At 36.1% G+C, this 17,050-nt stretch overlaps 1 protein-coding gene across 4 annotated transcripts in view; it reads right to left on the reverse strand.

Moving 5' to 3' along the window:
* The window catches only part of wasla (WASP like actin nucleation promoting factor a), a 32,177-nt gene extending 15,843 nt beyond the window's left edge, over positions 1-16,334 (reverse strand). For 2 of the 4 annotated variants that reach the window (XM_081356362.1, XM_081356361.1), the window contains exons 1-5: positions 15,695-16,334; positions 7,386-7,520; positions 7,069-7,155; positions 6,787-6,883; positions 4,313-4,336 (exon numbers count right to left, since the gene is read on the reverse strand). In XM_081356362.1, coding sequence (XP_081212488.1) covers positions 4,313-4,336; positions 6,787-6,883; positions 7,069-7,155; positions 7,386-7,520; positions 15,695-15,799 — 448 coding nt within the window. In that variant the 5' untranslated portion in view covers positions 15,800-16,334. The remainder of the gene's footprint in view (positions 1-4,312; positions 4,337-6,786; positions 6,884-7,068; positions 7,156-7,385; positions 7,521-15,694) is intronic. The other 2 variants (XM_081356364.1, XM_081356363.1) reach the window with 1 other exon arrangement.
* Positions 16,335-17,050: the final 716 nt, after the last annotated feature.

Genomic DNA, 17,050 nt, shown 5'->3' on the forward strand with positions numbered 1-17,050 from the left:
TAATAAAATATTTTTTATATAATATATACATTATAAATATAATATTATAAATTAATTTAAATATAATTTAAAAACAACACCAGCCTCTGAAGCGCAATAGTAAATCCCAGCTCAGTGGTTTGTCTTAGGGTGCGCTAATATTCATAATTTCACATCAGATATTGAGTTCTTTCATGGTACGTTACAGATTTTACACAATTTTAATTAATTATGCATGTTTTTTATTACTTTGTATTTATTATGTATTTATTCATTATAATAAATAGATTAATATTATATATATATATATATATATATATATATATATATATATATGGTTGAATAAAGTCGTTAATTTTGAGCACAAAAAGTATTTTTGTGGCTTGATAAACTTAAAGGAACACTCCACCGTTTTTTGAAATAGGGCTTATTCACTTTCTTTCCTACATTTAGATAGGTGGGCAAATGCATTTTTGTCTCAGTGCATGCATTGTTTTAGTTTGACAGGGTCGGCGCTAGCTTAGCTTAGCATAATGAATGGAATCCTTTGTTGCCAGCTAGCATGTCCTGAGTAAAAGTGATATAAAAAACAAAACAAAAAAAACCACCTAATTACTTCTTGTGGCCTGCGTATTCACAACAAGTACAAATAGCGATGCAGATTAACACTAGGCGATTTCCTAGGCAGATATTGACTTATATATTAAGGACTATATTAGAGGGAAGCACAGGGCGTGATATCTCTGCGCCCAAGTAGCAGTGCTTTGCCTGTGCTTTTTCCTAATATAGTCCCAAGTCAATATCTGCCTAGGAAATCGCCTAGTGTTAATCTGCATCGCTATTTGTACTTGTTGTGAATACGCAGGCCACAAGAAGTAATTAGGTGTTTTTTTTATATCACTTTTACTCAGGACATGCTAGCTGGCAACAAAGGATTCCATTCATTATGCTAAGCTAAGCTAGCGCCGACCCTGTCAAACTAAAACAATGCATGCACTGAGACAAAAATGCATTTGCCCACCTATCTAAATGTATGAAAGAAAGTGAATAAGCCCCATTTCAAAAAACGGTGGAGTGTTCCTTTAAGGTTGAGCCACTGTAGTCACTTGGTCTATTTTAACAATGTCTTTACTAACTTTTCTGAGATGGCAGACATCGATTACCTTGCAGCCTATGAAGAAGTGATCCAGCTCTCAGAGTTCATCAAAAATATCTTAATTTGTGTTCCGAAGATGAACGAAAGTCTTACGGGGTTGGAACAACATGAGGGTGAGTGATTACTGACAGAATCTTCATTTTTGGTTGAACTATCCCTTTAATTCGTTTTTAAAAAATGATCGCTTGACAGCCCAAATAAAAGTATATTATTGGCAACCCTACTTTAAATATATTAAAATATAATAATAATAATAATAATAATAATAATAGATGAGCCCTCAAATATTCCCTTCCCCAAATAATTGCTTCAATTGGAAATACTTTGGGAATAAAATAAATGAAAATGAAAAACACTTCAATAGGTTTGTTATATACCACTTGATATATTAATATAACATACAGTGAGGAAAATAAGTATTTGAACAACATGCTATTTTGCAAGTTCTCCCACTTGGAAATCATGGAGGGGTCTGAAATTGTCATCGTAGGTGCATGTCCACTGTGAGAGACATAATCAAAAGAAAAAAAATCCAGAAATCACAATATATGATTTTTTTAACTATTTATTTGTATGATACAGCTGCAAATAAGTATTTGAACACCTGTCTATCAGCTAGAATTCTGACCCTCAAAGACCTGTTAGTCTGCCTTTAAAATGTCCACCTCCACTCCATTTATTATCCTAAATTAGATGCACCTGTTTGAGGTCGTTAGCTGCATAAAGACACCTGTCCACCCCATACAATCAGTAAGAATCCAACTACTAACATGGCCAAGACCAAAGAGCTGTCCAAAGACACTAGAGACAAAATTGTACACCTCCACAAGGCTGGAAAGGGCTACGGGGAAATTGCCAAGCAGCTTGGTGAAAAAAGGTCCACTGTTGGAGCAATCATTAGAAAATGGAAGAAGCTAAACATGACTGTCAATCTCCCTCGGACTGGGGCTCCATGCAAGATCTCACCTCGTGGGGTCTCAATGATCCTAAGAAAGGTGAGAAATCAGCCCAGAACTACACGGGAGGAGCTGGTCAATGACCTGAAAAGAGCTGGGACCACCGTTTCCAAGGTTACTGTTGGTAATACACTAAGACGTCATGGTTTGAAATCATGCATGGCACGGAAGGTTCCCCTGCTTAAACCAGCACATGCCAAGGCCCGTCTTAAGTTTGCCAATGACCATTTGGATGATCATGGGAGAAAGTCATGTGGTCAGATGAGACCAAAATAGAACTTTTTGGTCATAATTCCACTAAACGTGTTTGGAGGAAGAAGAATGATGAGTACCATCCCAAGAACACCATCCCTACTGTGAAGCATGGGGGTGGTAGCATCATGCTTTGGGGGTGTTTTTCTGCACATGAGACAGGGCGACTGCACTGTATTAAGGAGAGGATGACCGGGGCCATGTATTGCGAGATTTTGGGGAACAACCTCCTTCCCTCAGTTAGAGCATTGAAGATGGGTCGAGGCTGGGTCTTAATGACCCGAAGCACACAGCCAAGATAACCAAGGAGTGGCTCTGTAAGAAGCATATCAAGGTTCTGGCGTGGCCTAGCCAGTCTCCAGACCTAAACCCAATAGAGAATCTTTGGAGGGAGCTCAAACTCCGTGTTTCTCAGCGACAGCCCAGAAACCTGACTGATCTAGAGAAGATTTGTGTGGAGGAATGGGCCAAAATCCCTCCTGCAGTGTGTGCAAACCTGGTGAAAAACTACAGGAAACGTTTGACCTCTGTAATTGCAAACAAAGGCTACTGTACCAAATATTAACATTGATTTTCTCAGGTGTTCAAAAACTTATTTGCAGCTGTATCACACAAATAAATAGTTAAAAAATCATACATTGTGATTTCTGGATTTTTTTTTTTAGATTATGTCTCTCACAGTGGACATGCACCTACGATGACAATTTCAGACCCCTCCATGATTTCTAAGTGGGAGAACTTGCAAAATAGCAGGGTGTTCAAATACTTATTTTCCTCACTGTATATATAACACATCTTCAGAATACTTGTCTATGTTTCTAGCATTTCAGATTTAGCATCGATATGTGTCATGTTATGTATGTGTGTATATATGAATGTGCTTATGTATATATATATATGTGATGTTAACTTTGTCAATTATATTTGGGATTATTGTGTTATATGCAATATGTTACTTCAGTTGTTCTCAAACATCTTACACCAAATACCCCTCTTAAAACGCTTGACTTCCAAAGCACCTTCATGCTGAGTCCTAGATTAAAAAGGTTTTACTTAAAAGGGGTATAAAATAAAATGTGTTTAGTGGTATATATACCACAGTTTGGGAATCACTGTGGCTTACTTTACTCCATCTGTGATGGGTGGGGATAGTGAGAGCTTGTGTGCGTGCGTGTCCGTATGGTGCGTGTGAATGTGTGTGAGTGTGTGCGCTAAGGTATTTTTATTATTTTTTTGTATTATTATTTTATTATTATTATGATTTTTTTGTTTTATTTGATTGTATCTACTCTGTTGTTCTGCTGTTCTATGTTGTTTGGACATGATCCTGAGGACCCACATGAAAACGAGATGCTTCATCTCATGGGGTTGATCCTCTAATAAATGTCTATAAATAAATACATTTTCTATAACATTCTTAAAACACAAAAACATTAAAAGTCCTGTAACTTGCATCACACGTGTACTGCTACAGGCTACTGTAAGATCATTAGTAACTAGCAACCACATTTCCAAGTGATTATGTAAAACCAGCGCCATAACCATGATAAACGTCCATGAGAAAATCTTTAAGCTAAGTGAGGAACCGCGGTCTCTTTGATGTAATTGAACGGGAGAGGGCCGCGGTAGTGCAGTGGCATGGAAGGATCCATGTGGCACACATATGGCTCCCAGCACACACACACACACACACACACAGACTGACCCGAGGCTTCCTGTCAGGGGTTCACGCTACTCATCTAGGTCATGTACAATGCGGATGTGTGTTTGTGCAAATCTCGCTCATGCTTGACGACGCTAACACAAGAACATGTTTTGATTTCTGTGGAAGATGCAATGTGTGCGTGTGCACATTTGAACATAATTCTATCAAAAATGGGAGTAAAAAACATCAACAGCAAAAGCAAATTGATTAGCACCGTCAACATTAGGAGTGAATTCATGTGAATGTAAGGACCAGGACACATACCATTTGGTGGGTCACGCCTTTTCTCTGCAAAAACAAAATTAACATTGTTAAAATGTGGAGGGCGAATTAAATGCCTAGTGAAGTCAGTAACAGAGGAACAGAGCCGGTAAGGTCACCAAAAGAAGAGGGAAATATTTAATTACGTTAGTTTTGGAAAGGTTAGGGAAGAAGATGGTAAACAGAGGTGCCCTGAGCTCCTGCACCCGTTCTCAAGACACTAACATCTAGGAATTCAATTAAAGGTTTTAAGTTCTTTCTTTTTTTAAATCAATTGACAGTCGTATTTAATGGTACATATTTTTAGCTCCAACATTTGTGGTTCATTCATGTGCAAACGGAACATTTTCTTATAACCTTGATCTTAAAGGTGAAGTGTGTTTTTTCTCTTCTACGTTAAAACGCTCTTATTTTCATCTGAATGGCAGTAGCTCAGCAATTTCAGATTTTTAAAAGCTCAAGCAAACAATTCATTACTATTTTATAATTTAATATATATATATATATAAAACTTATATTTTACATTTTTGAGGGCTCATAACAGTGACTTTCCAAACAACCGCCTATATAATTAAAAAAATATATAAAATAATAATATATATTTGTAAAATAAAACAAAATTACAATTATCATCATCATAATTATTATAAATATAATTAAATGAACTAAAATATAAATAAATACTATGATACCATTTAAATATTGTGAAATATTATTATAAAATAACTTTTCTATTCTATATTAAAGCTGAATATTCAGCATCATTACTCCAGTCTTCAGTGTCACATGACCCTTCAGAAATTATTCTAATATGCTGATTTGCTTTTCAAGAAACATTTATTATTATTAATGTTGAAAACAGTTGTGCTGCTTAATATTTTTGTGGAAATCGTGACCATTAATAACTTAATGAACAAAAAAATTCAAAAGAACAGCATTTGAAATAAAATAAATCAAAAATAATTTGAAACAAAATGTCTTTACTGTGACTTTTGGATCAAACTAATATATTCTTGGCTGCTGAATAAAAGTATTAATTTCTTTATGGTAATGCACATATACATATCTATGAATGAATACATTTTTTTCTTAATTAAATGTTTTAAATTTGCTGCTACTAAAAGCAACATTTTCCACACTTCACCTTTAACAACCAGAAGATAACTGAATAATTCACTGTACGTGAATAAAATGAAACTGCACAAGTGATCCAACATTGTTCATAATTCGACCACATGAAACGTAAAGAGAGGGCAGACAAGGCAGACATAAGAGAGGCGTATAAGGCACCAGGGCCTCTTTAAAAACCAGTTAGTGCAAAGAGAAGCCAACACTTCAAAGCCCGGCATGCAAAACAGAGCAGGAAGTGCTGGAACCCAGCCAGGAAGTGAGGAGAGAGAGCCTGCTGCGTTTACAAGAGGGACATGAGGAGAAAAGGCCCACTGTGAAGGTTTACGACACACCCTACGGAGAGGAGACCAACACACTTGCTACGACTACAACACTACAGACTGAGAAGAACAGGAGGAAAGATGGGGAGAGATGAACGGAACTGCGTATGAGCAACCGGCAACAGGAAACAACAAGTTAACAAGAAATGATGAGCCATTAATGAGCTTGTTGAAGGAAGAGTTCACCCAAAAATGAAAACTCATCCTTATGTCATTCCAATGACGACTAGAGCTTTCAAGCTTCAAAAAGGACAAAAAAACATAATAATAATAAATAAAATAATTTGTAAATAATTACAAATTATTTATTTGCTTGTTTTTTTGTATTTATTGCTACATCAGAATCAAAGGCTATATTCATGGTAAAAATTAAATAAATAAAATTTGTTTATTCATTTGTTTGTTTCTTTTATTGCTATATCAGAATCAAAGACTTTATTCATGGTAAAAACATTAATAGTATTAGTTTGTTTGTTTTTATTAATCGCCAAATTAGAACCGAAGACTATTTTTAATTATAAAAATGAACAAAATACAAATTAGGGCCTATTTATTTGTTTGTTTTATACTTATATGATATGCTATATCAGAATCAAAGGCTATAATCATGATTTAAAAATAAATCAAATTTGTTTATTCGTTTGTTTGTTCTTTTAATGCTATATCAAAATCAAAGTCTATATTCATCGTAAAAATATAATAAAACAATATACAATTGTCCACAGTTTTCTTTTGTAATGACGTGAGGATGAGTAAATTATTATATAACTCATTTATGGGTGAACTATTAAGTAAAACAGTTTTGGGAGAAAGAAAAGTGTTTTAGGCACTTCTAAATCATACATTTGATTGCTATTGAATGTGAAGCTTGTTAGTTTTTAAGAGTGCGATAGCTCACCCAAATCAAAAAAATGAAGTCATATTAATTGGATTTGAAACAGTATGTGAATAATGGCATAATTTTCATTTTTGGTGATCTATCACCTCTTCAAATGAAAAGAAAGAAATTAAAAGCAGCACATTTACCGGTTTTCCTCTGTCGTCTGTTGAGCAGTTCGTTAAGTGCACTCCGAAATCGTTTGGCTTCCTCTTCGCTGGCAAAGTTGAGGCCCATCTGACAAGACTAAAGAGCAAAACACACCATATGACCAATAAAGATGGATCATATTCTCATTATGCTAAAAGCAGTTTTACAAGAATGACAAGAAGCGACTAGCCAAACAAACATTTTTCCACAGAACATCTCTGGCTAGTTCTCCGTTTGCTTTCTTGCTAATGGTCAATAATGTGAAAAAAATGAAGACTTACATCTCCTGCGAAGGTAATGAAGTATGATCTCGAACTATTGATCGTGAAATTATTGTAGAGCTCCTGCTCAAACTTTGTTTTTCCATCCTGCAAAAATTAGAAACAAGATATTGTAAACCTAAGTAATTTCAACTGTTTGCACTGGCTTCATTTTAATTCTAATACAACAACACCAGGGTGAGTAAATGACGACTTAATTTTCATTTAAGGGTGAACTATCCCTTTAACAAAAAGGGCCCCACAGCTCAATTTGTTGGAGCACATGCACTAACTGATAGGTATTTTTACAATTTATTTGATCATCTCCGAGAGCTCACCTTGTTATCAAAGACACGGATATAATAAGACCTCTGAGGGTTGTCTTTCACCAAACAGGCCACGCCACAGCACCTCTTGGCCCAGGACGAGCCCCTGTCCGCCCCATACACCTGGACCACCGCTGAGCACAATGTCTGCAAAAAGATCAACAAACATGAACTTCGTGAAAAAGAAAGCTACACAATTACGAGACACTTTTTTTCAAAACAACCAAACAAATATGAACCATGAATATGAAATATGAAACCATCCAAGATTCTCCAAGGAAGGAAGGAAGGAAGGAAGGAAGGAAGGAAGGAAGGAAGGAAGGAAGGAAGGAAGGAAGGAAGGAAGGAAGGAAGGAAGGAAGGAAGGAAGGAAGGAAGGAAGGAAGGAAGGAAGGAAGGAAGGAAGGAAGGAAGGAAGGAAGGAAGGAAGGAAGGAAGGAAGGAAGGAAGGAAGGAAGGAAGGAAGGAAGGAAGGAAGATTCTACATTGCTTTGGAATACAGAGAATACAGAAATGTATTAGAGAATACAGAGAATACAGAAATGTATTAGAGAATACAGAGAATACAGAAATGTATTAGAGAATACAGAGAATACAGAAATGTATTAGTTTGTTCCTTTGATTCATTCAGATATAGAGCTGGTAAGTCCCGCCCCTTCCGCTAACCCCACTGGACCTCTAGGTTGAAAAATCGTCAATGCAAGTGAATGGGAGAAAATAATTATTTTCTGGTCCCGTTTGAATTGTGCCATGAATGTGAACATCTGTTGTCTGTGAATTTTTAATATATTTTTCGTGTAAAGAATGCTACAATTTAGCGGTTAGAAGTTTGATACGGTTAGACTTTGTGTGAGAGCACTTTGTGGACTACAACTCTTTGCTGCTTTCGACGCGTTTGAAACGTCAACACCACTAGCTCACGGACTAGCTCACGGATCCCGCTAAACATGGCTGTGTCTTTGGTGCACTTCACCGCCTTCTTTCAGGGAGAGGACAAAATCGTTGAGGTTGGCGAAAACCACGGGTAAGTCAACTTTATAGGGTGACGTCACATAGGCGACATGTAGTCTTTCTCGTTATGTCTTTTCCACAACTGCTAGCCGAAGAATCATACCATATACTGTCAAACTCGTAACATGAAAAAATTATATAAAAAATTCACAGACAACATATGTTCACAATCACATTCATGGCACAATTCAAACGGGATCAGAAAATAATTATTTTCTTACATTCACTTGCATTGACGATTTTTCAACCTAGAGGTCCACTTGGGGTTTTACGGAGGGGCGGGACTTACCAGCTCTACAGCTAAGACGTTATTAATGGTAAAACATTAAGAACATTTGCTTATTTATTTGTTTTTTTATTTATCGCTATATCAAAATTAAAGGCTGTATTTATGGTGAATAAAAAAATAAGTATTTATTAGTTCTTTTTTATTTATTGCTATATCAGTCAATATTCTAAAAACAATAAATAATTGTCTTTTGTTTTGTGATGACATGAGTAAATAATTACATAATTACTAAAACTACACAATTACTTTAGAAGCATCCTAAAATTAATTAGAAATTAAGAACAAAATAGATTTTTTTAATAAGCCTTTCAAAAAAAAACTTGCATACTTATTATAAATCAATACATATAAATATTGTCACTTCTCAACTAATCCACAAAACATCATTCATTCATAAATAAATCTGTGTATGTATACTAGACACAAATTAAACAAAACCAAAAATATCCTATGTTCATATTCTAGTGAAATTGTACCAAAAAAATATTGCACAGAAATCAGTGTATGAATACTGCATGATGTTCTTTGCTGCACACACTGGCCACTGCAGATATCAAGTACTGCTGTAATTTAAACTGCAGGCAAGCACTTGGAGACACACTTGATGGGGCATTTTATTCTCTCTCCACAGGGACTCTTACTTTAAGAGTGTCTGCGTTCCATGCACATGACCCAAAGCAGCATTTCAAACACCCCTTTTCAGGACATGGGTTAACTTACCAAAGAGAAAAATAGGCCAGAATCTTGGCAATACTGTCATAGGGAGGACAGCCAAGATCTCACAGAAGATGAAATATTTTCCATGGACAAGTAACACACACATGCACACACACATACAGGCATATGCTGAGTAATTATAGAAGACGACCCAAAAAACAACAACCTTGTCCTGCACTTTAACAACATTTCTGATGAAAGCGTGCAACACCACCACAGATCACTGAACAAAACCTAAAAACATTTGAATTAAATCTCTGATCAATATGGACCTGCAAAGTACAAATTAAGAAACTTTCCTGTCAAATAAACACATCAAATAAATAAATAATCAATATATTCAATAATCAAAAGTACTCAGATCAACTAATAGAAAAAATAATAAACAGATACAAAAGTAATATGATCAATTAACTGAAATTAACTAAATATTAAAAGTAATTAACAGTATTAAAGTATTTTAATTGGAATTAATCAACTGAAGAAATAAACAATTAATAGGATTAAAGCAATTTAATTGGATTAATCCTGTTGGATTAATATAATTGGATTGGATTAAGAAATAAACTGATTGATAGGTTCTCAAAAGTAACAATCAGATTAAAAAATAATTAACAGCTTAATAGATTATAAAGGCAAAATTTATCAAACTATTTCATTTGTTAATCTGCTGATTCTAATTAATCAATTATCAAATAATCTGATTAACTGAAATAAGTTTAACTTGGCTAATTAATAAAAGTAACTGGATTATCAAATAACAAATATTTCTGAAAGTAATACGATTAATTGATTGAAATGTTAAATTGATTATAAACTGATAATCAATTTATGAAATAAGGTTCTCAATTAAGATTAATGTAAAAATTAAAGTAAAATACTTCACAAAATAAAATACAGAAGTCTAAATTGATCAGACATTTCATAATATTTGACTTTATCAATAACATAATCAATTATCAAAAGCAACCAACCAAAGAAAGAATAAACAATCAGTTAATCAGTTCTAAGTGTATTGTTGTGAACTTGACATAACTTTTGATAATCAATCATTTTTTCCATTAAATCATTCATCTGAAAGTCTGAAACATCTACCAGTAACAAGCGCACATGCAAATATTTCATAAACAAACAAATAACTGTAAATGTACAATTACATTTATTTAGAGAACAGCAGAAAAAGAGAACGCTGGGTAACCAGTCGACTCATTGTGATCCTGCCACGTCAATAACGGCAGCATTGATGAAACAAGACTTCCCTTCATTTCTTCTGATGAAAAACTGCTTCCTCATGCTCAGAACTGAACATTCAGCATTTAAATTCAAGCACTCATTCCGTCTTGGTGGGCCGAGCGAATCAAAGACACCGTACAACTGCCGTATTCAGAGTTCACCAAGTTCAAGAAAGAGTCGAGTTTCCATATGACATGAACAATGAACGTACTTTGCATTCAAAGCCACCAAACACGCTCATACTGATATGCAATCCTACATGCCTGATCGATCAGCTGGGTTTAATCGCATGCAGTAACACTGAACAGGGGGAATGAAGGATACACGCCAGGCTTTTCCATGTTAACTGCATCCGTACGGCATTCCTGCGCGCAAAAGTCTTTGCCAAGAACATAAATACGTATTTAAGACATGTTTCCCCTACTTTCACAGGGATCAGCGTCTTTATGTCAGAATTTGGTTTGGTCTGCTTGGAAACCTGATTCTGGATCAGTACTGGCTCAGCAGCCCTATTCATTAAAGCTCAAATCTCCATGGAAAGGAGGCAGATCAGTTCACTTCCTGTCCTCAAAGACTGCTGATCACGCACAACCCACCCCCAACCCCTATCTTTTTCCTTCTCTCACTATTGTGCGATTTGGAAACCATCCACCCTCTGCCCTTGGTTTTCGGTGCCGGTTCGGGACACAGTGATGAATGAACCCATGACTGCTGGATCTTGGCCCCAAACAACGTGTCTCATATTTAGTCATTCCCTGTGAAAGCCCACTTTATGGCCTGGCTCTTGGCTGCCTTTCCTGGATTGACACTGCTCGCTTACGGACGCTCTTCGCTTCCACTTAGACATGGACGAGCAACTTAAGTAGGTCTGATGGGAAAGAATGCCATCAGATTTCATGCGAAATACGTAAAAGAAACACTTGTTTCTTTGCCAAGCTAATTTCCATTTCTACAGTCCGCAGACTCTAATTTTAAAACCATTTTAACCCAATTTAATTAGGCAAAATCACCTTTTCTTTGAGCAATCCAAGTATATTACCGTCAAAAAGACCATCTTGTTGATATATCCAAACTCTACTAAAGAGCCGTTTACAACAAGACATCGTTTTCAACTGAAAACAGAAAGCTTCTAAGCATTTTAGCCATTCATTTACACGACAATGGCGTTTTGGGGGGCTGAAAACTTTTGAAAACAGGTTTCAAGGTGCAAGTTGAGAACGATACCGTTATTATCTCTTTATAAACTACCTAAATACGAATTTGTGAAAAGGTGACGTCATGCGTATTATGTGTTCAGTCTATACGAACATAGTGTTTCTTTGCAAAGTGACGTCGCCAACTACTGGCGTGGCATGATAATACAGTGTTTTTAGACGATTTCGCAGATCCTTGTGAATAGGGATCATTTTGACATTGTTGTCGTCTGAATGCGAAAAACGCAACGGAAAAACACGGACAACATGACTTTGTTGTCATGTAAGCATAAGAGCCAAATTTGTGACGTGCTTAAAATGTGACTTGTCACCTGTCTCTGACTGCTGCAAGAGGAATTTTGGAAAAATACGGAAACATTACTAAAACATGCTTCCTTGTAGGGCAAGGGACAGGAAATTTCTAACAAGAGCAACAGGGTACATTTTTTTCACTCAAAGCATACAGTGAAAGTTAAATGGATATTTAACCACTTGGCTATCGGTTTTAAGCCATGTACTGAGCAATGATTTTACACTAACTTTTGTCAAGGTGATTTCTAGTTTCTCAAGCTCACACAGAATAAACCACAGGTACCCTTAGGGGGAAAAAAGGTTCAATATAGAACCCCTAGGGTTCTTGACTCAATATTAAAGAACCCTTTAAACCAGAAAGGTTCTAAACAAGGATAAATGTCCTCCTACTTTCATTTTAAATGGATTATTTAAATTTTCCCAGTGATCAAGTATGTTTACGAGTAAGGTTGGGAATCAAAAATCGATTCCATATCAGATACTTAAGGTCAGGAAACAGATAGTTGTTCTCAAATTAAAAATGCATTTTAATGTAGTTTTAAACCATTCAAGCACAAGAAGACGCGAAAAAGAATATAATGTATAATAATGCATTTGGTGAATATTTTTGGGTCCTGTTAATGCCTAAGCATTATTTTAAATATATCTAGTCAGTGGCAGAACGCAAGCATATTAGTCTAAAATAATTCTGTATTTTCAGCTTCAGAATCATGAATATTTTTATTCTGGTGTCACTATTGTCCTGTGCATTGGGTTACCAGCACCAAGTCCAAGCCTATTCATTTACACACACAATGTAATATAAAATTTTGCATTTAGTCAACAGTACATTTTTTGTTAACCTTTTATCATGTCTCGGAGTATCGCAATAATATCGTATCGTGAGTTCAGTATCATATGTATCAAATCGTGACATGAGGGCATCATTACACCCCAGTGAATGTAAACAGTTGAGAAAGAAAACGCATGTGTAACAGTATATTGGATACGTGCATTCGGTCTTAAAGTGACAGTAGCCTAATAAACCTGCTGCAGTCTGTGTCAATGTTAACCAAACAACAAAAGACAGAAAATCACTCACTGATATTGACTGAACAACTGTTGTAACTTTAATAAGGATTATTCTACAGTTTATGTAGGCTATAAAAAGAAAACTATGCAGTGTTATTTTACATTTGATTTCAATTTCTGAACATGTTCAGTTGTATTTATTTGTGTAATTGCTGCTAATATGCTTTTTGTTCTTATTGTATTACTGACTGTATTGTTTTAATAATGTTTGAAATGTATATTAGTTAGAAACTCCGCCGGTTTCATAACAGGTCTCTGTTATATTGTCATTTTCTGCCCGTTCGGCTCTTTGCAACCACACAACCTTGTTTCTGCAGCAACTTTCAGCACGTTTCCTATAACAACATCTGACGTTTACGTTTTACATGGCATGAGAAAGTCACATAAACCACGTGAAATTCCCATCAGAGCAGTCAGACTGAAATTTCTGGATTTCCAGGAATGCGATATTTGAATAGGACTCGAAACAGATTTGTAAACCTCATTGGAATCGAAACTGGATTGAAATCTGAATTGATTGGCAGAATTCAAACTGCTAAAATTTAAACAATACCCATCCTTATTTGAGAGCTGCTTAATTATTAAAATTAGGGATGCACCGAAATTAAAATTCTGGATGAACTTGGCCGAAAACCAAAACTGATTTTTTTTTTTTTAAATTAGCTTTTTTTATTTTTATAATTGTATTAATATTAGACTTTTTTTATGAAATTCAATCATTTAAATGATACTGAATTTAAAAAATAAAAGCCAATAAAATAAAATAACCACACTTTTATTGAAAGTAACACACTAAAATTGGACATACACTGAGGAGCGGGGCGACATATTCTGAGCCGTTTTTCTCTTTCAGCCAAAAACCAAAAATGCCATGCATCCAAAAATTGTATACATCTCTACATAATATTTGATCAAAAATGAAAAATGAATTAAAACAAAATCCATAAAATGATCCCATGATTGGACCCCCTAAAAGTGGACACCCCATATGAAGTGCCTGACAGAACTCTTTATGGTTTTATTGAACCTTTTTCCATCTAAGAGTGTGTAGTTCATCACATTAACTATAAACATGTACTACTAACATTTGATAACCAGAAAGAAAATGTATCTTCATTTTGATCAGTACATGTAAGGTTTTATCACTCTTGAAACTTCTCTTTGCAAAATGTTTTTATCAAAAAGTGTGTTTGATATTTTGTTAAACAATGCAGATAAAAACAAACTCTAGTAAGCGTGGCTTAAAGGGATAGGCCTAGTTCACCCCAAAATTAAATTTTTTTCATTTACTCATCCTCACGTTGTTCCAAACCTGTATGAGTTTCTTTCTTCTGTTGAACACATAAGAAGATATTTTAAAGAAAGTTGATAACCACCAGACAGTTGACGTTAGCCATTGACTTTGGCTAGCTATTTTTTTCCTGGAACTCAATTGCTACCGTCAAATGTTTGATTGATTACCCACATTCTTCCAAATATCTTATTTTGTGTTCAACAGAAGAAAGAAACTCATACAGGGTTGGAACAACTTGAGGGTGTGTAAATGATGTCATTTTCATGTTTAGGTGAACTATCCATTTAAGTGTCCAAATAGGCTACTTCTTGGGACCACTGTAACTATGGGTCCTCAAGTAGGACATAGAAAAAAAAAAACTAGCCTGACTAGACTAAATATCTCCACTTTCAATCATTTAAAGCTAAAAGATACAAAAAACACAAACTTTTCTTTGTTTGCAAATTGATGAAGTTGCTGATAGTGGGGTCATCGACTACTACACATCACTGAATATCATTAAACTTGCTAAAACTCTTGGAGAAGAAATGAATAACCACTTGAGACTGAACACAGCAAAAAGAGTCTTGCTGTTATTTGTACTGCAACTAAACCCAGTGATAGATAGATAGATAGATAGATAGATAGATAGATAGATAGATAGATAGATAGATAGATAGATAGATAGATAGATAGATAGATAGATAGATAGATAGATAACTGACACATTTGTTGGAGTTTACGGGTCATCTGACACCGTAGTCTACATAACTGTGACTGGTAAGCTGCCTACATAAACAGCACATTTGAGCATCACAGGCACGTGCATCATTTAGCTGACTCAGAGTGCACTTATGATGCTGTCTACGTAGGCAGCTCACTAGGTTTTTCGATGATTTACTGCTTTACTCAAGCAAAAGGCCTATTACCATCTACTCTGATATCACAATGTATTATTACAAGCTCTCAACCACACTAATATCGCATACAACACCCAATTTCACTCACAAGAGTCTCATACCCTTGCCTTGACAGTGAGGAGGAGAATATTCCCAGTGCGCCCTATGGACATCACAAGCGCGTAAAAGACAACTGCCCTTGCCAGAACTCACAGCCTTTCGTTTGCATCTCATCTCGGGATATTTTAAAAGCAGGATGATTTGCATTTGCACTTGCGGTTAAAGGACTACGGATCGGCCGTGAGAGAGTAAACACAACTTACGATGCATTTCCTGCCCAGGTAGTTGAACAGACAGTCGTTCTCCTGCGGGGTCAGAAGCAGAGAGCCCACATTAGCCACCCTCCTCTGGGGCGGGTGGCCGCTCATGTTGAAGGATGAGGCGGATGAACTCGAGCGTTTGTCTCGTATTAGATTATTTTATGTGCAATCACAGATCAACATGGCCTGCGCTCGGTTCATCCCGTAAGGAATTCCGCTTGCAAGTCGACCCGATGCGGTGTTGCCCTCAATGCGCGGGCGGTGCAGATGCGACTCGTTAACTCCTGCGGGTTATTTATTCTTTAATTCTTCCACTTTTGACAGACTGCATAATATAAACTTTCATCCCGAACTCAGTCCCAAAGCAAAACGATCCTTCAATCCAACATGGCAGCAGGACGGTCGAGTTCAAGGCGCACTTCGGGAAAGGGCGGAATTAAATTTGGTCGCGCTAGGTGTAAGCTTCATTTGTAGAAACATACACTTTAGTTGTTATTTAATTATACAAATAAATACGTTTAAATTACTAAAAAGTCTGTTTAGTGTCTAAACATGAGTGAATATGAATAAAAACAGTGAAACGTAGAAACCAACCCCCTCTGTTTATCAGAATGATCCGTCCCTGTTTTCCCGTGCCTCCTGCAGAATGCGGACGGGATGAGGCGGAGTGTTTGATTCCTTGTTTTTCGGAGTCGACTCCGATTCCCGACTCACACCGTAAGAGTGTAAAAGCTGGGGAGTCGGGACGGAGGTATAATTGACGTAATTGGCCGTTATTTAATTGTAAATGAGCTATATGTATTGTAAAACTCTGTGACTGTGAGGTTGTTTCTGCGACAATGACAGCTCTCTTGCGATGTTTCAGATACAGCAACGGAGTCGACAACGAGAGTCGATTCCTATGCTGAAGTCGACTCCGACGCTAGGGCTATTAAGAGTTGAGGAATCGACTCTTTTGGAGTCGACTCGACTCCCCATCACTAGGCGGAGTTTCTGAGGCAGAGGGTGGAGCACAGCGCCTTCATTGATAGAAGGTGATGCTGTGTTTTAAAGATAGGATGACTATATTGATGTTTTATAAAGCGGATGATCCCTATTCTGGCCTCTGAAAGATTAATATACTACATCGTAAAATCCATAATATAATCAGAGCCGAGGTATCACGATAAACAACACAAAATCACTACACTGCTCCTTTAGCGGATTATTATTGTTACAGCAACATTAATATTCTATTGGAAGGATTCCACGTAATGAATTTTGCTTATAGTAAATGGCTTTATAATGAAAATGTGTGTTTTTAATTTGTTGAACTTTAAGAAATATTGCTGTCTTTGCAGAAAGTACAAAGCAATTTTA

This window comes from Scardinius erythrophthalmus, assembly GCF_964197995.2.
Source record: "Scardinius erythrophthalmus genome assembly, chromosome: 24".
Taxonomy (NCBI): domain Eukaryota; kingdom Metazoa; phylum Chordata; class Actinopteri; order Cypriniformes; family Leuciscidae; genus Scardinius; species Scardinius erythrophthalmus.